Source organism: Pteropus medius, unplaced genomic scaffold (assembly GCF_902729225.1).
Source record: "Pteropus medius unplaced genomic scaffold, Ma_sr-lr_union100, whole genome shotgun sequence".
NCBI classification, from domain to species: Eukaryota; Metazoa; Chordata; class Mammalia; order Chiroptera; family Pteropodidae; genus Pteropus; species Pteropus medius.
This window is the reverse complement of record NW_024344253.1, coordinates 5,514,459-5,538,956: the sequence shown is the minus strand read 5'-3', so window position 1 is coordinate 5,538,956 and position 24,498 is coordinate 5,514,459. Positions and strand designations below refer to the sequence as shown.

Genomic DNA, 24,498 nt, shown 5'->3' with positions numbered 1-24,498 from the left:
TATTTTGGCTGAAAGCCTGTCTCCCAGACTTGGTGAATAAGGTTTACAATTTGATCATGGTATAATGTACTAATTAAATATAATTTAACTAATGTTATATATTTTTAATTACCAATAATTTATATATTTTGTACTAAGGTATTACAGGCTCCATTTTTATTATATTTGTGATAAAATATTTTATGCAGTTTAAGTTAGTTAACTAAAATGGATAAGATAACTATAGTGTTTCTCTGACATTTTGATACCAAATATGCTGAATACTTCCTGTGATTTAATTTATGATTTCAGAATTTATATACCTCATATATTAATTGCTTTACAAAAAACAAATGGTGTTGTATAACTCTATAAGCTAAGTATAAAATAGCAAGACACAAAATAAATTTTAGTTAAAGGTAAGGACTTTAAAGACATGGATATATCTGGATTCATTCAGATTTCAACTTTGTCACATATTAATGGTTAATGTACCCAAAATCTTATATGATAATATTTCATGGAATTGTTTGAGACTTAAAATATTAAAATGAAATATATATACATATGATCCATTTTCATATATATATTGCTTAATATAGTACATAAAAATGATAAATGTTAGCAATTTTATTAAAACCTAAAAATGTATGACATACATTCATTGAACTTTTTTCCCACCCCTCCAGGGAAAGAGCAAGTAGTTACAAAAGCAGAAAAAATATTCATGAATCTTCCATTCTAAGAAAGATGGAAAGATTTTAATTGATTTAAAAAATTATCTTATAGTACAAGGGTTTTAATATTTCAGTCTACCCTTAAATATGTAGCAACAACAAAATATTCATGTAGTATTGCCCACAAGGTCAATGTGGTAGAAATATTACATCTGCTGATAGTTAATGAAACAATTCTGCATTAGTACTCTACATTTTGTTTTTAAGAAATAAAACCATTGTCTCAATAGCAAAAGATAATTTAAGTAACGGTCAAAATTTAGTGTTTTAGTGCCATTAAATATTTAGCGTTTTATAATAATTATTACATAATGTTAGATTACTCGACTAAATATGACTTTGCAGAGTGGTGAAGGGAATTGAAACTTTTAAATCTTTTCAATGAGATGCAGTTAACCTCAGTTATAAAATCTAAATGGTTCAAGTTAAAGGTTATCTTCATTTTTTGTTGTTGTTCCATAATGATTTAAGCAAATCTTTCCTGTAAAACTCTGTACTATCAGTCTACAGAAAATAATGGTTTTTCTAAACACTCATTGACAGTGGAAAAATCTTAACCTATGCCCACAATCTAGGATTGCTGCTGTATCTTTACATTTTAATTGTTTTTAAATCCTGGTTAATAACATGATCAATAAACAATAATAGCCTGAGCTCTGGGGACTTGATGAAGTTATTATTTTCAGAAGAATGACAATTTTTTGCCCAAGTAAGGCTCTACTTATGTTATAATCATTCTCACCATGTTCCAACCTCAGCATTGGTCAAGTGAAATGAGATTGGAAGCCCTCTGTGGTTAAAAAGCGATTAGAATCATCTATTGAATAGTACTTGGTTACCGTTTGTTATCTACATTTTGGTGACTGTCATTTTACATTAAAATATTAGTTTTATTTTTCTTCATGTCCCATGAATAACTGTCACACAATAACATATTTCTTAAAATGTTTTAATAAATATTGATGTTTTATTAATGTTACTATGTAATTATTTGAATTGGCACTTAGTATCGTTGATGGATGTATTCAATGTTTACTTCTTCTGTGATATAAATCACTGTATTTCTGAACTATATTATTTTCCTTTTTATTCTCTAAACCCTAGTTTTCTGTGGTATGCAAAACTAATTTGTTACTTTAAAAAGACACATTTAGATATTTTGAATATTAGCCAATTATTGGAGGCGTTGTTTGCAAATTACTTTTCCCATTCGGTTTGTTGTCTCTTTCTTGTTGATAGTTTCTTTTACTGTACAGAAGCTTTTTCGTTTGATATAGTCCCATTCATTTATTTTTGCTTTTACTTCCCTTGCCTTTGAGGTCAAATTTATAAAATTCTCTCTAAATCCAAGGTCCAGGAGTTTAGTACCTAATATTTTCTTCTATGTTATTTATTGTTTCAGATCTTATATTTAAGTCTTTGATTTATTTTGAGTTAATTTCGGTATATGGTGACAGATAGCAGTCTAGTTTCATTCTTTTGCATGTGGCTTTCCAATTTTCCCAGCATTATTAAAGAGGCTTTCTTATCTCTAATATATTTTTGTCACCTTTGTTGAAAATTACATTTATATCTGGCTCTCCATTCTGTTCCGTTGGTCTCTGTGTCTATTTTTCTGCCCATACCATGCTGTTTTGATTATTATTTCTTTGTAGAATAATTTGAAGTGAGGCAATATGATACCTCCAGCCTTATTCTTTTTTTCTCAGTATTGCTTTGGGTATTCAGAGTCTTTTATGATTCCATACAAATATGATGAATTTTGTTCTATCCCAATAAATTCAATAAAAAAGAGAGAGAGACACATTTAGGGCTATTACGCAGGCAAAAAATTAACATGTTTTTGACATATGTTAAATTTGGCTTTTCTTTGTGTTTCTATGTCATTTCTTCTACATGATACATTTAAAAGTATTTAAATATTTGTGGCTTATATATAAAAAACAGTGTCTCAAGTTAAGAATTTTATTAGCAGTATGTTCATACATACAAAGTCAGATTTTTTATTATTTTTATTTTTTCAACTAAAATTTTCTCTTCCTCTATTTGGTTAGGGACCACAAGGAAAATCAGGGCTTGCCGGACTTCCTGGTGCTGATGGGCCTCCTGTAAGTAATAGTTACCTAGTCATTAAAATTTCTGTGTGTTTTCTTCAAATATAGATTTTACATGTATTTAAGAAAGTGATTTTACAAATTCAGTAATAAAAGCAAATTAAGCCAGTAATTAAACATTGAACTCTCTAAAATACCATTTTCTCATGTTGCTTCCATAATTGCAATATCTTTAACGAGCTCACAGTGGTCTTTGGATAAACTCATTCCGGCACTCTGGACCAGAATCTCATGTTTTCCCACCACTTGCTTTTTTCTCAGCATGCTCTAAACTTATCCATTGTTATACCTTTCTTTATGTTCTTTTCTTTTCATGGAAAGTACTTTTCCATCCTCTTGTCCTTTCAAAGCACATGTTTCTTGAGAGTCCAGGTGAAAATTCTTACAATTGGTATATTTTCTCAGCCATCTTCCATGAAAATTCCTAAGCCTTCAGGGATTACCTCCTTTCCTAGAAATATAATAATGTTAATTATAGTCTATTGCACAGTAATCAATAAGGTAATTATGTAATCTCCAGTTATTATTTCAAAAAATTGTTATTCATGCTTCTTTTTTGTCTTCAAACTACTTACTCAGAGCTAGGATACAGAGTTTTTTATTCTGCCTCTACTTGTTTTTATTCAGCATTAATTGTGATAGAGCTACATATTTTTATTTATTGACTCCCAAGAACTTGATTATTAACACTATGATCTTGCTATATTTTCAAATGTCCCATCCACGTGCCTTAGCTCCCTTTTGAAGATACATGTATGATTATTTGATCAATATGCCAAATAGAAGTCAGATTGAAATATTTTATGTAAAACTGAAACTGAAGTTGAATTATTGATGAATATTAGTATGTATTTATGTGCTTTTCCTAAGCTCTCTCAAATATATTGTGTAATTGATAAAACTTACATCTATTCAATATAAGCTCATTGTGTTTCCTTCTAAATGCTACAGTTTCCAGTGTTATTTAAAGCTATGTACACTGATGCAAAATATTCAATTTGTTTTGAAATATAAGGAGTAAGATCTCAATATTTTGAAAAAAAAAGAGAACAATTTAATAGCATTATAAATTGCTATTAATATTCCATCTTACTGGCATATATTTTTACTAAATATAGGGTCATCCTGGAAAAGAAGGCCAGTCTGGAGATAAGGGCGCTCTGGTATGTTACAAAGTATCCATTTAAATGTTCTGTCACCTATATCTTAGAGAAAATGCCTTACTTTGATCATCTCTATGATGCAAATATTCTTCTACGATCATTTAGGGATATGAATACAAGAAAATAAATGCCAGAAAATAATTCATCTCTACCTGTAGATATGTTTTTACTTTCAAAAGAATTTTTGCAAACATTTAAATGTAAATCATGTCCCTAGAATTATTTTTTGTTTTGGATATAATAAGCAAACATGTCTTAGAAAACTTTTAATTTGATATTTGCAATTTTATCAATTAGACTGCATTTTCTGTTTCTTAAATATACTCTTATGATCAGAAATAAATCTACATTATGCATATGTAATATAAATGGAATAAATGGCCATAAATTATAATAAAGTGCACAAGAACTTCCGAATATCATTAAACCATTTATGTCACTTGAATTTTATCTTTACTTATTACTTTCTGGTAACCTTTAAATAAGAGTAGTTTGAATTGTAAGAGCAACATTTATCAAAATATCTAAATAAAATTTATTCAGTGTTAATTCTATATTGGATTACCATAGTAAGGAAAGGGTAGGATCATTTTTATTTAGAATTACTAGTTTTGGATTCTTATTAAAATAGCAATACTGCAGAAATTGTATATTACATATGCCATATTGTTTCTTTTAGTTAGACTAGTGATATGAAACCACTGTGAAAATATATAATTTCATTCATATTCTTGTAGCATGTGAATGCTACAAATATATACCAGTTTTTGGTTACAAATTATTGATCTTGGTTAATCTGTCAATACCTATTGTAGACATCAAGGACATCGGAATTTTTAGAAAAAATGTCAAATTTAGTTATTATTTATATGATTATACATTATTTTATATATACATAATATTTATCTTATTATTAGCTTGAATATATGGTATTAGTTTGGAGTAGGTAGGACTAGTCACACAGTTTGTTCATTATATATGACTTTAGAAAAAAAGATAAGCTACCCAAGAAATCTTTACCAATAGTATAAAAATAACACATTCTTGTAGATTATTTGGCAAAATCATAGAACGTGACTGAGTAGCACTTGCAGTGTATAGTATATTTACATTACAATGGGTCTGTTGCAGGGTCCTCCTGGTCCACAGGGTCCTATTGGCTATCCTGGTCCCAGAGGAGTAAAGGTAAATGTTATTTTTTTCCACATTATTTAATCTCAATGTAAAATATTATAGTCATTTAATCTTTCTAATTTATTCCATAGGGAGCAGATGGTGTCAGAGGTCTCAAGGGCTCTAAAGGTGAAAAGGTAAAATATAATTTATTTAGGTAACTTTAATTACTACATATATCTGTTATATCAAAAATTTAAATTCATTTAACAGACATTTCATTTCCCAAATATATTAAGCGATTACTTATATACCAGACAATGTAAATCTAATTTTGTACACTGTATCTTGGACATTTCCTTAAAAATATATCTTTATATTCTGGAGTGAGGACTAAATTATAGAACAGAAGCAAGATTTGTCATAAACAGAATTAATCCTTCATTCCTTTTTTTCTTACATGTTTTTAACTTTTGTAAATGATAGGGTTGGCAATTAAGAAAATAGATTTGCTGCAAGGGTAGTTCAATATCCAGTTATATGCATAGCAGAGAAGTGTTTATTCCCTTCTTTTTCTCTACTAAAATCTCCCAAGCTCATAAATTGAAATGCAGTGCAAAATATGAAAGTTAGAAGCACCATATATCAATTAGGGGAAGAAGTCTTTATATGTGATACTGCATGCAAAGCAAAAGTGTTAAGAAAGAAAGATTAAAACCAGGCAGAGGTGGATGAAAGAATGTGAATTCTTTTATAAAACATTTCTAGTTTTATTGCCGTTGGACAAAAAGCTTAATATTGAAATTTTTTTTCATGTAAATGTTTAATGTAAGTATAGAATCCCCAAATCCTTCAACATTTACATTGAAATCAAATGGTATTTCTCAGAATCAGTTTTGGATTAATTCTTAATACTGCGTTTAAAAAAATAAAGTTTTGTATGAAATATTGGTAGATTTGTTAAGAAGTATGCAGAATATCAATTTTGATTTCAAAGATAACTCTTTGTTTCCTTAGTCATAATGTTATCAAAAGCACTTTAAGTGGATTTGATATTGATAAGGAATATTGACAAGAAGGGATGGGCTTATTATATCCATGATAATTTATTTTTCAGAAAAAAATTAAAAAGTTAACATACTGAGGCATTGTCAAGGTATGAACTATATTGTCAGTTATACTGTATGAGAAGTGTCATGCATTTTAAATTAACTCAACTACTTGGATTTGAATCCCAATTCGTCTTGATTATCACAGATGAACTACAGGGTATAGTGTCTTATTGAGATGGCAATAGAACACAGTGATGGTTCAACAGTGTTGAACTTGTAATTATTTGCATGTATCATGTGGAAAAAAATATTGTCTCCATTTAGAATTTTTCTTGTTAAGATATTTAAGTGTCAATCAAATTTTTTTCTCTGAAAACAGAAAGAAATGTGTGTGTCTTTGCCTGCTAAGTACTTTTAGGGAAGGCAGTATTTAAAGGAAAGGCATTTAATTGGGGTGAGGAAGTTGTGAACTTATTGGAAAGAGAGGTAGTTGCAAAATGACAGGTGTAAATAAAATTGTTGATATATGTGAGGAGAAACTCACATAGGAAAAAATAAATACATATTGTTTATATGTAGGAAAACAATTTAAGATTTTTGGTTATGTCGAATGGTACATGGTCTCAAAAGTAACGAGCAGACACATAGCGAAAGAATAAATGTTTTAAATTGGGAGTTAAAAGTTCTGAGTTCTGATTCTAGTTATACTAACTAGATGTTTAAATTTAGATCGTTTACTTTCCCAGACTTTAAATCTGTAAAACTAGGACATTGTCCTAAAAAAATTTCTAAGATATTTTTCAGCTATACTTTTTATTCCATACCATATATTAATCTACTAGTGTATTACTTATCTAGATTTTGAGAAATTTTATATAAATTTCAATTCTTCCTATTTTTAAATTCTGTAAAGAATCATTAAATTCTAATGAATTTTAACGTATATTATTTATTTGTTTTTTTCCAAATATGTATTATAATCAACCATTTATCTCATAAGGGATGAAGGTGAAAGTTGAAACTATTTTCTTTTTACATATAACAACATTAATTGCTAACCAAAGGTGAAATTATAAGTTACTACCCTAAGATTAAAATTCTCTATTGTTTAGACTCAGATTTTTTTCCTTAGACTTCGAGTAACATAGCCCAATAAACCAAGTGGCAGAGGTGAATTCCATTTTTACACATATTCTAAAACTGTTTGTTTGCTTTGTTTCAAGATTAATTCAGATCTGATAATTTAAGACCGGGAAGCTTAGAATTTGATAATGTCATTTGTTTTTTTTTGTTTTTTTTTTAAGTCATTTATTATAAGGATGTACCTAATAATTTAAGAGTCATCTAATTTATTTCTTTAATTGTGAATGTCTTAAAAACAAAGGTGTGACAGAAATAGCATCTATTTCCCTATGTTTCCTCTTAAACAAAACTCTGCCTAAAAAGAGTCCTAAAAACTGTTACTGATTTTTAGACATAGAGTGTAGTATTTTTTAAACTAAACTTGGCAACTGTGTAATTACCTTTCCCTCTAGGGAGAAGGTAATGAAGACAATAGTCAATAGGAAGTTAAGTGGTCATTTTCAGCTTTTAAGACTCTGCTATTGCCCAACTGCATTCAGTGCAAACAGAATCTTACTTCCACAAGGCTATTTTTATGGCCAGAATGTTTTTGTCTTAAAGGAAATTTCTACACCAGTCAGAATTCTTAGGTTTAGGTAGGATACCAGATTGGATCCCTTTTCCAGGGTTAGGTCGTGTATACCCATAATTACCTGATATATTCTGAAACAGGAGGGTGTGGAAGTATATGTGCCAATCTTTCTAGTTCTGTTCTCACAGACTCAGCCTGAAATGTCCTTTTCTCAAACTCTGCAAGTCGTATCCATTAGACAGAGAAAATTCAATAGACATATTTGTAAAATAATTCCTAATTTTTAAAATTATTTTATTTAAAAATTATTGTATTTTATTAATTTTAAAAAGTATTTTATTTTATCATTTTATTAATTGTGGAAAAATGGAAGGCTATGGGTATAGGGCTTAAAATAGGGAGAAAGAGGTTTCACAACTAGGATTTACATTTCTCAGAACAATTTTCCTTAATTATCAGTATTCATATTGTATATAGTCATATTTTAGTTTCATCCAAAAAAAACTAATTAAACACCTATTTTATTACTTATATTTTTTAGGGTGAAGATGGTTTTCCAGGATTCAAAGGTGACATGGGTCTTAAAGGTGACAGGGTAAGTAAAAAATAAAAAATTACACTAGTCTATACGATGGTGTATTATATATATGTATATAATGTATGTGTGTTCTTATTTTAAATATAATAAGCACGGGCACAGGATAAAAATGTTTGTACTACCTGAGACTTTTGCTCACTTTGGTTTTCATATGAAGATAAAGTATTTTAATTTTTGCGGAGATAGTATAGTATCAATTGTCTTTTAGATGTTATATGAAATTTCCATATGTCTCATAATACACACACATACAAACATATATGTATATACATATATCTATATATATAAATGATACTATTGTTTATAGCCATTTTCAAAAATGATCATCAAATTGCTTAAAAAGATAATATAAGTTTCTTCTAAATTTTGTTCAAATATAGTGAGCTCTGTTGCCTAGAAACTACATATCTGCAAATTTCATAAATTTTTATGATATAGTAGTCTTGGATTTTTGACTAAAAATAATACACTTTCTTTCTGATAATGAGTGTCTGGGAAACAAACAAAAGTATGAGTCAACTAAAGTAAATTAAACATTTTATTGGGAAAATTTATTTTATAACTAATAATAATTGTTATTTTATAACATAATAATAGTGCCTAATATATCAAACAAAAAAGAATACTATAGAACATTTCTGTTTTCCTAAAATGCACATAAAGCCTGTGTCCGAGATGGGGGCAATACTCTGCATATTCCAATACCTAATAGAGATGAAAACCAAGTCTAAATCGGAAACATTTTTTTGTGTTCAAGCAGTGATTTCCAAAGTCGTTGTTGTCAGAGAGGGAAAATTATTTTACCTACTTCCCTACTTGGTTCTCAGGCTGAAGCCCTGTGAAATTAGACTGACAAAAGTGAGATTAACAAGAGAAAAGCAAACAGAAGTTTACTAGCTTGTGCATTGTGTTTACACATGGGAGCCTTGAGGTGAACAGCTCAAAGTGATGGTTAGAACTTTGGCTCAGCATTTAGAAAAGGAACTATACATATTTATTGAAGTGACAAGACAAAGTTTTGTCACTTGAGTTGCAGCCTTGAGTTTCTAAGGCTGCAAATTGTGGAAAGGCAGATATAAAGGAAATTAATGATAGATAAAGTCTAGTTAGTAAAGTTTGTTGTTGTATGTTTCTCTAGTGTCTGCTTCTGGCTCCAGACTGATAAGGGCCTGGTTATCTCTAGTGATTAACTTTTGTCCTTTCTGATGGAAACGGGAAGAAGGACACCTTTGCAAATCTACGTCATTTTTTCAGACATATAGGGATGGACACAGAACTTTTCTTGCCTTTAGCTCAAAATAATCTTTAAGCCAAAGTGCCATAATTCGGGGTGGCATATTCTGCCACCCTGTATTATCTAATCATGATTCTTATTTTTTTTCTCTCTCTGAAACATAGGTGCATTAAAATTAATTTTAATTTACACAATAATATCAGGCTTCCATAGATTGTCAAATATCAAACTATATTCAATTATTTGTTTATTAAAAGGAAGATTGATGAAATCAAACACTTTCAAGTCTCATTGTCATAAATAAAATGAGTAAACAGATCAAGAGTTGAAGAATCTGACTTTTTGATAGGCTATAATCTCTGCTATTCAATCTCTAATATATTTAAAGGTGCAATATCTCAAATATATTTTAAATATATGTTTTAGGGAGAAGTTGGTCAGTTAGGTCCGAGAGGAGAAGATGGCCCCGAAGGCCCCAAAGGTCGAGCAGGTCCAACTGGAGACCCGGGTCCTTCTGGTCAAGCAGGAGAGAAGGTCAGTGAACAACTTTAAATTCACGGATGCTCTTGCAGATGATGCTTCAGGATAATTTTAAAATATTTTTTATTGTTTACGTCAGAAATCTAGAGAACTCTATTAAATTTCAAGCGTATCATTATATGGTCATGTGCCGCTTAACAACAGAAATGTGTCATTTGGTGATTTCGTTGTTCTGCTAACATCATAGAATGCACCTACACAAACCTAGACGGTATAGCCTGCTACTCAGGCTGTATGGAGTAGCCTGTTGCTCCAAGGCTACAAGCCTGAGCAGCATGTTACTGTACAAAATAACACAAGATTAAATCAAGCACAAGAGAAAATAATTTGATCAAGGGATGCGGTAAACATGAGATGTATGAGGCTGCTGCTGTAACATGGCTTATTGTTTTACAGCAAACTTTTTTTTTAATAAGTAGAAAGAGTACATTTTAAAGTATAGTATAGAAAATACATCAACCAGTAACATAATCATCTATTATCATTATCAAGTACTATGTGTTGTACGTAATTGCTTTATCTTTATACCAATGACGCAGTAGGTATATGCTTGTTTTCACCAGCAACATCAGAAACGTGAGTAATGCCTTGTGCTGCAGTGTTACAACAGCTATGATGTCCCTAGGTGATAGGACTTTTTCAGCTCAATTATAATCTTATGAGACCACAATTACATATGCAGTTCATCGTTGACGGAAAGGTCCCTGTGCAGTGCATGACTGTGCTACTTAGAAGTAGCATCGTAAGACGGGTACATTTATCTTTTTCAGCCTTTCCTATTTTCTCGTCCCTTCTGCTCTCCTTGACCATGCAGGATCAGACTCTCTTAAAACTCTTCTATGTTAGAAGTTTAGAATTTGAGTGTGATTAACAAAGTATGAAAGAATTAATGAATGTCGTTCTGCTTGTTTTGGAATAAGTAGAATTATTTTTACCCCTCATTCCAAAATGTAGATTTTCTATTTTTTCCACACAACACATTTTCTCAGGGCAAGTTTTTTAAAAATACTGATGCTTAGGCCCAACTTTAAGAGCTCTTACTTGTAATCTGGGGTTAACGTAAGCATCAGTATGTTTTAAAACATCCCCAAATAATTCTAACATTCATTCACTTAAGAGCCACTGGGCTATATGTATTGTCAAAAATATTTGCAACCATTTCATTAACATTTAGATGTAATATTAGGCAACATTAAAATTATGCTTTCATAAGACATTTGGTGATAGGGCGATTTGGTGAATATCTTATAATGTACTATGGTGTTAAATTAAGAAAAAACTAGAAATATCTGTGACAAGTGTTATTCTATTATGTACACTAAAGGAATATAAATAATAATTACTTCTTGGTTTAATTCAGATAATTTCCTTTCTTTTTATATGTATGTCTATTCTCCCAATTTTCTAGAATAAGCATACCATTATCCTACAAAATATGGAAACTCCATGCTAATTAAGAAAATTGTAATTTCCCCCTTTACCATCCTATAAAGGATGGGAGGAAAATACATTGTATAAGGGTTACATAGGAATTGTGACTAGAGAAATGTAAAAACATTGCCTCGTGTCATTATGAATCATCTCGTGTCGTAGTTCTTCTCTAGTTTTACACTTGCAGTTGCCATTTGTGAACTGGGAGTAATGTGTTCATATTTAGGCAGAGGAAGGAAAGAACTAGGGGAAAACACGGGCATATGAGGCCCTAGGATGCCTATACTTAAACTGCAAACTTGCCAATAGTTTAAGACTCTTCTGGGACCTTCATTTCTTCTTAGTCCCATTCTATTCTGTGTAAATGGTCCCACAGACTGTTCTGAAGCATCAGGACTTCACACTACCCTACAATTCTTCTTTAACATTTCATTAGTATTTCCCCCTTTTTTGAAATTGCCTATCACCATTCTGAAAATATAAATAAATTTTCTGATTTTATTTTAGTATGACCCTAAAATGAGTAAGAATATATATTCTAATATAGTACTTAACATAGAACACAAAAGCTTGTGATCATAATTAGAGAATTTCATTAATCTTTCAAATCAATGGTATAAAACAAGCTATGGTAACTTAATGTGTCCAAGAGGACATCATTATAAATATGCTTCTTAGGGCTCCTTTGCATATTTTCCATCTGAAGATGGCTTACCTATGCAGGGTTGATTTCAAATCAGAAAACTCTTTAGTTCAATCTATAATGACAGAGTCATAAACTATATTCCTCAGTTTTTGCCTTGCTTCATTTAATAAAGTGTTTACTTTTGTTGATAAAGTACTACTTATCTTTTAACGTTGTATATAGTAACTTGGACTTTTTTTTTTTCAATTTAAATATACATGGGAAATATCGATACTACATGCTTGCTAATGTTTAATATTTGATAAATAATATTTTATATATAAAGTATGCTTTCATAAGATTTTAAGGAAAATGAAAATCCCACAAACATATTTTATTCAATTCACTTAGTTTAATTTCCTCTCTACCTGTATTTTTAAATTAATGCTTTATCAGGGGGCCAATTTTCTTAGTATAGCCTTTTAAACCTCTTAGTATTTATTACACATCATTGTACTTCACTATAATTTATCATTTAGTTTGCACTTTCAGATTGAAATATAATTTCATTGGTCTGGAACAAAGCAGTTGCACTTGCAAGTGGCCACCTGCAGAAATTAACACACCACAAAAATCATTATTTAGTTATTGCTCTCAACATTCAGTATATTTATTAATCCAGATATGTGGGGGAAACTGCTCAACATTAGGTCAGAATTTCTTAGTATAGTTGTTTAACTTTACTTAATGAAAAAAGTTTAATAACATGATTGCTTTATATTTACAGTGAAAAATAAAATAATTTTGCCAAAAAGATTAACTTTAGTTGGACTGATAAGATCTAAATGTAGTTCTAACTACATCAATAACTTTCAGTGGTATTTAATGTTGAAAAACTTAGGTATTTTCTTAAGTTTAGGTGTTTGCTTAAGGATTCACAGAGTCCTAGAATTCTCTTTAGCTCAGGGATCTATGTCCCCAAAGAGGATACTGCCACTTAAACAACCTAGATAAGTTAGTGAACATTATAGCATTAGAAGTAAAGCAACATCTTTTCCCTATTCAAATGAAGAAATATAATGAAAATAAAGTGTGGTAAAAACTTGCAAATCTTCCTTTTGGGTGTGTAAATATGTGGTTCTAACTTCTAGAAAAATGACTAAATTATTGTTTAAACCTAATTCAACTTAGAATTTATTATTATTATTTTCTCTTTAGGGGAAACTTGGTGTTCCAGGATTACCAGGATATCCAGGAAGACAAGGTCCAAAGGTAAAACAATTAACTTGATTTTTATAGTTTATTTATCAATATGTTGTACGACCACCTAAAGTTAATCACTTAAAGTTACCTTTCAGTTTGTGACATAGAGATGGTGAATCTTTAAAATACAATTTCACAAGAAAAAGTCAAAGGATTGTGGATGCCTCAAGTGCAAGGAGCTTAGGGAGCCTAGGTGATTATGGATTGGAGTATTTTAGGAGATAGGGTCATAAAAGGAAGGACTAGTTAGCTACTTCTTTATAATTGGAATAGGACTATTCCGGGGAAGAATACTAGTATATCTAGACGTTATAAAGTGGATGACAGATTAAGCTAATCATAAAACATTGTTAAGGCTGCACCTGATGCATGACTAGTTACAATAAAGTGGTTAAATGAATTAATATATAAATTTTGGTTATTAATATTAAGGTAGTTATATGTACATGGGATTATCTATCATATCTATCTATCTATCCATCTATCTATCTGTTTGTCTATCTATCTATCATCTTTCTTTCATCTGTATCATTTATCTGTACTTGTTTGACCCATTCAAGTTTGACAGGTATAATAGTTAGGAATAAATCCTACTTATATAATAATCCTAAAACATTCATTTATTAATAAGTTTAACAAATAATGAGAGAGAAAAATGTCCTCCCTTCCAACATAAGTGAACTGTATGCACTTTTGTTCACTCATCACGTGTTGACACTATTTTAGGTTTGACATATGAATTTGTCTTATAATTTTTATAGAAAGATTATTTTCTAGAAAATACGTTAGACATAAAATACATATTACAATATATATTTCCTTGAATAGTAGGAGGTGAACATAGTGCTTCGAGCCCTTGTAAAATGAGTCATTTCATCCATGATTTAAAAATAATACAGGTATCATCTAAATGTTTCTGGCTACATTTAGAACACTGATTAGTAACTTTTACTTTTTATATATTGTCTCTAATACACTGCCCTCTCTCCTCGTTACCTCCCTTTCAAATATCAAGCATTTTCACAAGTATTATGAGTAAAAGAATACATTCACTGCATAACCCTCAACCTTACGCTATAGATTCTCAACGAATTCTTGATTTATTTACTAAGTTGAATTGCAGTTATAGTGGTGTTGTGATTTAAAAACAGAAACTGTCGTAGTACTTGAATGAGTACAATTTTCTTCTGAGTTTATTTGACATTCTTATTTTTTTTTGCTTTTCTAAGTCATTCTTTGTTCAATAGCTTTTGAGATATTTTTTCAATTAATAAAATGCACTAGAATGACTAGAGAGAAATGTTTCTTCCTAAAGGAATCAAACATTTTACTTTACCCTTTAACTTAAATGTCTGAAATTTTGATCTTTACATAAGTTTTCTTCATAATTGTTTTTCCAAGATCAAAAACCATTTATGTTTCTCAGTTCTAAACAAAAAATGATCGGCATGTTAATGATCAAAGAGAGCTTCACATTATTTTCCTATGTTGAGCCAATGAATTTTGAATAGATTTAAATCTTTTTGTACTAAAAGTGAAATTCATCTGCTAATCTCTTTTAAGCAGTTTAAGGACTATATTTAGACAATATAATTTAGCCAATATCCTACTAGCAGTATAAACCATAATAGGTATTTAGAAAGATATACCACTATGTGTACTGTAAAATTATAGCTATTTCAAAAAGTAAAATCTATATGAAGATAGGTTTCTTTTATATTTAAAATAGCATTTAAAATTATTTTTTCCACTTTCTGACTTTGCCAATTTTACCATTAACCTTTGACTATTGGCCTTTTGTGTGCTGTTTGTTTTTTCCATTTAAAAGTAGATAATGCCTTTTCATGGAAATTGTATATTTTGGTGATAATTCCTTATGCGAGACTAGAAGAATAATATACCAATATATTACAAGCCGTTTAGTTGGTGGATTGGACAGTTTTATCTGTTTCCCATAAATTTCTTAGAGCAGAAACTATGTAAGAAAATTAATTTATTAAAAATAAAATTGATGTATAAGAGCAATTTTTAAGGGAGTTTCTATAAATGTGTTATTTATCTAGTCTTCTCAGGACAGAAATCAATATTTGTTCCAAAATAAAATTCGATAGCAGTAAATTATTTTCATATTATACTCACTTGTTAAATTCCTAATCACATAATAATACCCTACCAAATATAACTATCTGATTCTCTGAAGAGAAAGAGAAAAGGCTTTGAAAACTCTTCTAAAATGTAATTTGCACCATTTTTTCCTCATTATGTGACTATTAATATGTCCTAACAATTGTCCTCAGGTTGAACATAGTTATCTCTATAGGCATAAAGTAGATGTATTGGGAAATGGGTCATAAAAAGAAGCTTAGCAGTGCATATTTTGGGTTATTGTTTTGACCATCAGCCCCCATAAGGCTTCACATACAATTTTTTTGACTTGTGGAAGAAATATAAAGCGGTTGCATCTATTCTGTACGTATCACCTGGAGAAACTGTTAAGAATGCAAATTCCTGGATCCGACTGCCAGCGAGTCTGTCTCAGAAGGTCTGCAGTGGGACTTGACAACCCATATTTTTAGCAGTCACTCCAGATTATTCTGATACAGAGGAGCCATTTATTACAAGGAGAAACATTACTTTAAGGGGAAATTCAATCCAAATGAGTGAGTACAAACAAACAAGAAATGTATTTGAGTGAAAAAAAGCTTTGTTATAGTTCCCTCAATGCACAGGGAAGAGTGTCAAATCTGAACATCTGGTACTCTTTGATAGACATTTTTTATATCATTGCATTTAATCCATTCAATGGACTAAATAGTAAAAGTGAGTATTTGGAAGCCCCTACCCCACCAGTCCCAGGGTCTTATAATTAGCAAGTTGAAGAGCAAGGATTTGAACCCTAATCTTCTCTATTATATGATACAATGATGAGGCAAACCAATAACAGTTGTGTTCAAAGGAATCTGAGCAAATGAAAATGTGGATTATAGACACAAGATGAAATGGGGGAATTGTATTACATTCCATCTGTAAAATGTGGCTGTGGATGAAATGACATAATGCTTTTACTATATTTTTTACATTTGTAAATAGCATTATTTATTGTTATCTATCATTATCATGTTTTCATCTTGCTTTCCATTATTCCAATCTCTTACAAATTTCATAGGACCTATAACATGTGGATGAAATCCCTCATTTTTCAGAATAAAAAATTATGCTCAAAGAGAATAAGAAATGCACTCAACTTATTTAGGTGAATGCATAACAAATACAAGTCTTGAATTATGTCTTTGGAATTCCATAAACAAGATTTTAATGCTAAACCATCTGATTTAGACTCTTAGTTAGGTCTAACCACATTCAAACATCAAACAGAAAAGGTGGAGGGAGATTTTCAGTCTTTACAATTTGATCCAGTTCTAAAGGCATAAAAATATTCAACAAAAAATGCTAACTAGACAGTAATGTTAATTCATGAAAAATATTTTATCCAATCCCTATTTTAATATTTGATTATTCATACTGGAAAAATTGAATTTTTCTTCAGATTTGAGGCAAGTATGAAGACTTCTAAGTCAAAAATTTATTTTACATGAAATGTCCTTTAATTACCATTTTCTAATATCAGAAATGATATATTTGATTATTTTACTTAAAGGTAAAATCTAAAATGTTTTATCAATCCATGCTTTCGATGCTTCCAGGATTTCAGATGTCACTGTAAGTTCATTTTTAAATACATAAATGGGAGTTGTGTGATATCTTAAAATTATATTCTCGATTTAAATATTAACAGTTTATGAAAATCACTATGTTTCAAAAGACAGCTTGTGGCTAAAAATGTTAGTTGCTATATTCATCGTTTATTTTATTTTTTTTATAGGGTTCCACTGGATTTCCTGGGTTTCCTGGTGCCAATGGAGAGAAAGGTGCACGGGTATGAAATACAAGTATATTGTTCTGGACTAGCTAATGTAGATATTCTCGTGAGAGTACCTGTCTCTCAGCCAGACACAATTTACGTGATATGCTAATTACTGAAACTGTCTGAACTGTCTTTGGCAGGGTGTAGCTGGCAAACCAGGCCCTCGGGGTCAACGTGGTCCAACGGTGGGTGTCTCGATTTAAAATAATGATTTTCGGTTTTCATTTTAAATTTAGATTTAAATTTTCAGGATACTTTTTTTCAAACATAAAAATTGATTTTATTTCTTTTGGTTTGTTGGCACTAGAACAATTTCATCTTTTTTTCTCATATGCAGGGTCCTCGAGGTTCTAGGGGTGCGAGAGGTCCCACTGGGAAACCTGGTCCAAAGGTATTATCAGTACCTGTTTCATCTGGGCTTCTATAAGCTTCTCTTCCAGAGAACAGATGTTATAAGAAGAAAAACTGATTTTTTAAAATTTGTTTTTGTTTTTGTTATTGGCAGGGCACTTCTGGTGGTGATGGTCCTCCTGGCCCTCCCGGTGAAAGAGTAAGAATGATACAGTCACACAATACAAAATAAATAGTAATATTCTGCACCGTTTAAATTTCTGGGAAAAGGTACATGTGTCTGCAACACATATGTTACAGTCATGCACAAAAATCTAGTCAGAGTTTAAAATTCCTATTTTTTAACTTACTCTGCTAAAAAAAAAAGCTTAATTGGTTATGCACTATTAATTTTGGTATAGAAATGAGAGAAATAATGTGTGTAATTGTCCTACGATGCCACTCTTAAACTTAAGCCAAATATTTTTTCTTTTAAATACGCGCGTAACACTTATGCCTTCTCCTTCGCTCCTCTTACCTTGCGCATCGATACTCATTTTGTCCATGGAGCTGGCAGCAGCATTATGCTAGTAAAATGCAAGCCTCCTGTAGCCATTAAGTCACAATCAATATACATTCAAATCAAGATAAAACATCTATTCCAGTAAATAGAAAAACTATTTAGTAAATTGATTTTCAATTGACGTAAAATAAAGCTAAATACACATGAGTAAGCATGCCCTTTATTTTATTTTATTTTTTGGCAAAATATAGCATGTTTGTAGCCAGATTTTTTGAAAGCTATCCTCTTTAAAAAGAGTTTATATATAAAATTTGTATTATTCTCAAAGAAATTAGACTTATTTCTTAATATTCTATAATAATTTTTAATATTATTCAGTCACATTAATACATTTTTGCATATTATTATTTGAAATTTATAATAGATGTTTCACAAAAAGTAAAACAGAAACAACTCATGATGTAGAGCTTAAAACTGAGATAAGTAATTTTTTTGGAATAAAGTTTTTATTTGTGACAGAAATAGTAGATGGGACATAAGAATAAATAGTTACAGAAGTGTCAAGCTTTGGTTTATATATAATTAAATTAAACTTTCTACCAAATTTTCTCACTCTTGATGAACTATCCCCAAATTAAGTCCATCCCACATGTATTGAGTTCATATGTAATATACACATTTGGAATATTTTTTGGTCAAAGTCGTCCTAATAAGAAGATATAGTTAAATTAATTAAAATGGCTAAATTATTAAATAGAGTAGAAACGTTTTAAAAATGGTAGCACAACTAGTTTTTTCTTTAAAGCACAAACTGTTCTCAATGGTAATGCTATTTCCCTCGGGAAGGCTAAATAGATAAATTGAAAAGAGTAAATGCTATTAAAGACCAACTTTTGTAAACTTCATTCTTTATTTAAATATAAATTTTACCTTAAGTGTATTACTTTAGACATTTTATTTATATTATCTTCCATTTTATATATATTCCTTTTAGAAATATAATTATTATGTTCTGGGCATATAAAGGATTATCTTTTCCCAATCCTTTTGCTGCCACCAAGATAGTCACTGTCACAGGGTCTACTTTATACATTTTAAAGATATGTTAATGTGAATGTTGAATAATATAGTTAAGCATCAAGTCAAAAATGATTTATAAATGTATGTTTGGATTGAATGTTAATGAGAATAATTATGCAATAATGTTCTTTTCATCTTATCTACAAAAGAAGTTTATACATGAGTAAAATGAAATATTAACATCTTTAAAACTAAATATATTTTAAATATAGAAATTAGTGAAAAGAATTCTCTATAGTCTTTTTGATATAATCACTTATATTTTTCCTTTTAGTTTTATATGACTAGAGCCAGGATTTTATAGAGTCAATTTTTTAAGTAATTTTTTTTCTTAGGGGTGGGTTTGGAATTAAAATGTCTTCCTATGTATGTTCCTAATCAATGCTAAAAACAGAGACTCTGGAGAACTTCATGATGCATCTATGTTCTATTCACTTTTAAAATGATTTCTAAATATTTACAGGGTTAAGACCATTGATATGCTGTTTTGAGTACTGAATAGTGTGAAAAATCATCCATTTTGCTCTTAGATTAGCACAGAATATCTTGTATTGCCATAGTACTGTCATTTGGCGAAGAAACTGTACACTATATAGTGTTTTTGCTGTAGAAATAAACTGCAAAGTATAAAGATGTGTCTTTTAAGCATATCCTTAAATTTTTCCACTGCCTTTTATTTTCAGGGCCCTCAAGGACCGCAGGGTCCAGTTGGATTCCCTGGACCAAAAGGCCCTCCTGTAAGTTATAGCTTTCCTTTCTTCATTCAGCAATGTTTTTAAATTTTTGAGAGTCATAGCTTATATTTTAAATCATTTTGAGGTACAAATATTGATAAACATTCCAATAAAAAGAAAATTACAATTAATAATGTCAAACAATATGGATGTTTTCAATTTATGAAATCTATCGTTTCCGAATATAATTTAAATATCTTGTTAAATATTCTTTCAAAGTATATCAGAGACTAGAACAGTATGAAATATTATCATCTCAACTGCACCTTTACTGTAATGAACATTATTGATGGCATTAAAAATTGGTACTGAATCTTAAATTTTTGGTGTATGAGAATTTCCCTTTTATCTTCTATTATAAAATGGGTTATTCTTAAAAAAAAAATCACTTCCTACACACCCTCCAACTTTCTGATATAATTGATATCACATTAAATTTATTTATTTATATTATTTATGATTTTTGCCTCTTTAATACACTGTTCTTAGAAAATGTAATGATAACCCTTCCTGAATCATATCTCTTTTTTAAAATATGTTTAGAGCAATACTCTTTGAGTAGCTTCATCAAATATCTTCACAAAGTTATTTAAAATTCTTTATTTTTACACTTAAACATTCATGAGTCTATAGGATATGCTCAGTGCTCAGTTTTCTTTTTCATTTTTAGCAACCCAGTCAGTTCATGAGAGTTAGAATAAACTTATCCACTGTCTTAGTCTGTTTGGGCTGCAATAAGAAATCCCCACAGAATGGGTAGCTGGTAAACAACAGAAATTTATTTCATACAATTCTGGAGGCTTGAAGTTCGAGATCAGGGTGCCAGCATGGCTGGATGAGGGCCCTCTTACAGGCTACAGACTATTATATCTCATATGGCAGGAGAAGTGAGGGAGCTCTCTGGAGCCTCTTTTATAAGTCACTAATTCCGTTAATGAGTGTTTTACCTTCCTGACTTCAGCACCTTCCAAAGGCCCCGTCTACTAATAACATTACCTTTGATGGTTAGGATTTTAACATATGCATTTAGGGTGACACAAAGTTTCAGACCACAGCACTCACCTGTCTAAGGAAGTTGTCCTCAAAGTGTGGTGCCTGGATGAGAGCATCAACAGTACCTGGGATTTGTTGGAAATACAATCTTCTCCCCGCCTCCTTCACCTAATCAGCACTTGGGAGAGGGGCCCAGCCTACATTTTAACAAACTCTCCAAGTAGTTTTGCTGCATGCTAAAGTTTGCTAACTACTGTTCTAGTCTGGACTTTAATGTGCATACAAATCATGTTGGTATCTTGTTAAAAATGTAGATTTTGATTCAGTAGATCTTGGGTGGGTTCAAGAATAGTCTTGCATAGAGGAACAGTTCAGAAAATTCTAAATTAAGTTGTTAAAATTTTAAATAAATGTTATATCTGGTTACATTATATTTTTCAACACATTGAAAATAATTAATAAATAAATAAATATACAATTTTTATTGAATTTGAATAACCCTTTGTTTTAGTTACTTTCAAATGTGACTTTAGTTCACATCTTTAGAAAATAAATTATTTATTGTGAAATACTGACTTAAATATTAAATGTTAAGGCATCTTACTTTTTGCAATAATTTTTAGACACTGTTTTTAAAATATTATTTGAACACTAGCAGTTTTGCTTTATTACTGCAAACATATCAAGAGTGGGTTATTATAGTATTATAAAAGGATTAATACCAACAAGATAATAACAATACTCCCTGCGTATAATGTTGTTTACTTACTATCTCAGTGTTGTTCCAAATGTAATATTAAATCATGCAAAGTTTCACACACAGTCAAGTGTAAATATAGTTCCAAAATGATTATACATATAAGATTCTTTTCAGGAATATGTTGAAGCCACTTGCATAGATCATTGTTTAGTAACGTAAAAACTATTGATATGTATAACTTTGACCTTATCATCCCATTATATTTGTACGTATCGATAAGAATTGTTTCTCTCATGCAATATAATTTTATTGTCAGAGAAAGCCATTTGACCCATTTTCCTCAGGCTTTTTTGGTCCATTCTCTCAAGTATCTTTCAATAAGTTTTGAGCCATTGATCATGCATGCATTTGTCTCTAAGAGGTATTAGAAGTATAATAAATGCCTACACTTAAGAAGCATGCAGTCTAGTTGGAGAGACATGGCATTGCTAAGGAACATTGCTCTCACTGCTAAACAAAATGATTTTTATACTCTGTTTCTCTGACAAGTGTAACATTAGGGCATGAAACAAAAATACCTTTCATTTCTCTGGTATGCATTTTTATAATGTTTAGGAAAGAAATATTTTTATCTCTTTGATATAGAAGAAAGAAATTTGGGGAGAAGGATAGAACCAGGTTCCTCTTTCTGCAAATTAATTGGTTCATTTTCATTGTAATCAAGAAATGTATACTGTATATATACAGAGAGATATATATCTAAAGATATATATGTATAGATATACAAACATATATATTCATTAAAGATATATATCATAATGCATATCTATATCTGTATATGTACGCTATTCACAGACACAACACACATGCATTATGGATTGAATGCTTGGAATACTCATGTTTAGAGTCTGTTAATCTCATGCCAGTGTCAGCATAAATTATCCTATTTAAGAAAAATTTTAACTTGAGGTGATGAAGATTTATAACATGACTGTTAGAAGATATATTCTACATATAGAAGAGGAAAAGTCAAAACTCAGTGCCGAAGTGAAAAAATATCCTTAACATTTATTTATAAGCGTCTTTTCAGAGGTCACATTGCTGTATATACACACCCTCATTTAGATGAATTTGTTGCCATAGACCTTCACCAACTACATCAAAGAGGCAGCCAATTTTGATCAATAAAAGTATTATTTTTAGATTAATGTCATGAAATTATTTGGTAATTAATCTGTTTTATTTTATTGACTAGTAGTGTGGAGCCATTACAATTATTATTATTATTATTATTATTATTATTATTAGGGATACATACTTAAATCAAGAAAAATGATACACTGGTATGAATTCTTTATGTAATCTATTAATACAGCTCCCTCAAGATAACTAGGAAAGACATTAAAAATTATGTCGCATTCATCTCAGAGTGACTTTATTTAGATCTAATATCACTGTTTTAAAAGGTTATGATATTTTGCAATAGAAGTGCAATCTATACTTTTCACACCAGCAAATATATTGAGGTATTTGACTTTTATTTTTATAGATTTGTTAGAAAATATATGTGATTTATGCTTATGGCAAAACACATTTGAGAAGCATTTTACTATGGTGGGGAAAAAAAGCCTGACTCATATTTATTACTTTTGTATCTGTGACCCTCTATGTTTTTAGTTAAAACTTTTACTTCTGTCCCAAATTGGTAGCACTTTTATTCAATTTCTGTTTATATTCTTATAAGATATATTATATAATAAGTAGTATAATTTATAATATAATATGTAATATATAATTATGTATATAATCAAAATAGTTTATTTTGAAATACTGAAACAACACGAACTTTTCTAGAAATTAACTACTTATTTTTTTTGTCTCATCTCTAAGCTGAAGGCAGAGCTAGCTATATCTTATATTACTATGCACCTAGTGCCTAATACCTACATATGTAATATTTATTTTTGAAGGAAGGAAGGGTTAAATGATGTCTAAGAATATTTGGGGCCTTGGTTGTAAACATTCTGATTTCGGTCTTTTGGGGAGGATGGCACTAGAATCACTGAGGTGGTCCCGGAAAGCAGGAGCAAATCACCGAGCAAGCAATGAATTTGCGAAATATAGTAAGACAGTCTTTAATTGGTGCTATTACTTCCCATGGCAACCCGCGAGTCAGTGAAGATGAGGTGGGGAGCAGAGACAGTGCTGGACAAGGTCAGGCACCCCCTCCTGAAGTCAGCCTGAGGCTCACTCCAGCATAAGAAAGCTGCCGTCGAAACGAGCTTATTCTGACATGAATCCCTTATTTTAATTTAATATTAAAAAATTGACATTCGAAAATAGATTTATGTCAGTAATGTATTTGTTTAAATAAACAACTTTATTTTAAATAATTAACGTATCATGAGAGGTATGTATATCTGTTATCACTAAAATGTTGTTATTAAAATAATCATTTCTCTTCATTTATCTGGAAGAATGAGAATATTTCTGCCTATACATGTTTTGAAATTTGAACTTGATACTCAATGATTTCTGAGTTAGGATGAATAATTCATAATGCAGTCTAAAGAAGTAATCTATTTCTACTAAGTATCTAAAACATAACCTCACAGAGTTGTTTACTTTAAGTACTTAGTTAATTGCTTCATTTATTTCTTCAGTCCTGACAAAGACAGCATCCTTTTAAAAAAGTGATGGTGTAGTAGAT

At 30.2% G+C, this 24,498-nt stretch overlaps 1 protein-coding gene across 1 annotated transcript in view; it reads left to right on the top strand.

Annotated features, from left to right (window-relative positions):
* Positions 1-24,498, top strand: part of COL11A1 (collagen type XI alpha 1 chain) — a 169,884-nt gene that overhangs the window by 71,193 nt on the left and 74,193 nt on the right. Inside the window, exons 25-36 of the mRNA XM_039869598.1 lie at positions 2,771-2,824; positions 3,949-3,993; positions 5,125-5,178; positions 5,259-5,303; positions 8,354-8,407; positions 10,071-10,178; positions 13,459-13,512; positions 17,387-17,440; positions 17,569-17,613; positions 17,766-17,819; positions 17,934-17,978; positions 20,045-20,098. Coding sequence (XP_039725532.1) covers positions 2,771-2,824; positions 3,949-3,993; positions 5,125-5,178; positions 5,259-5,303; positions 8,354-8,407; positions 10,071-10,178; positions 13,459-13,512; positions 17,387-17,440; positions 17,569-17,613; positions 17,766-17,819; positions 17,934-17,978; positions 20,045-20,098 — 666 coding nt within the window. The remainder of the gene's footprint in view (positions 1-2,770; positions 2,825-3,948; positions 3,994-5,124; positions 5,179-5,258; positions 5,304-8,353; positions 8,408-10,070; positions 10,179-13,458; positions 13,513-17,386; positions 17,441-17,568; positions 17,614-17,765; positions 17,820-17,933; positions 17,979-20,044; positions 20,099-24,498) is intronic.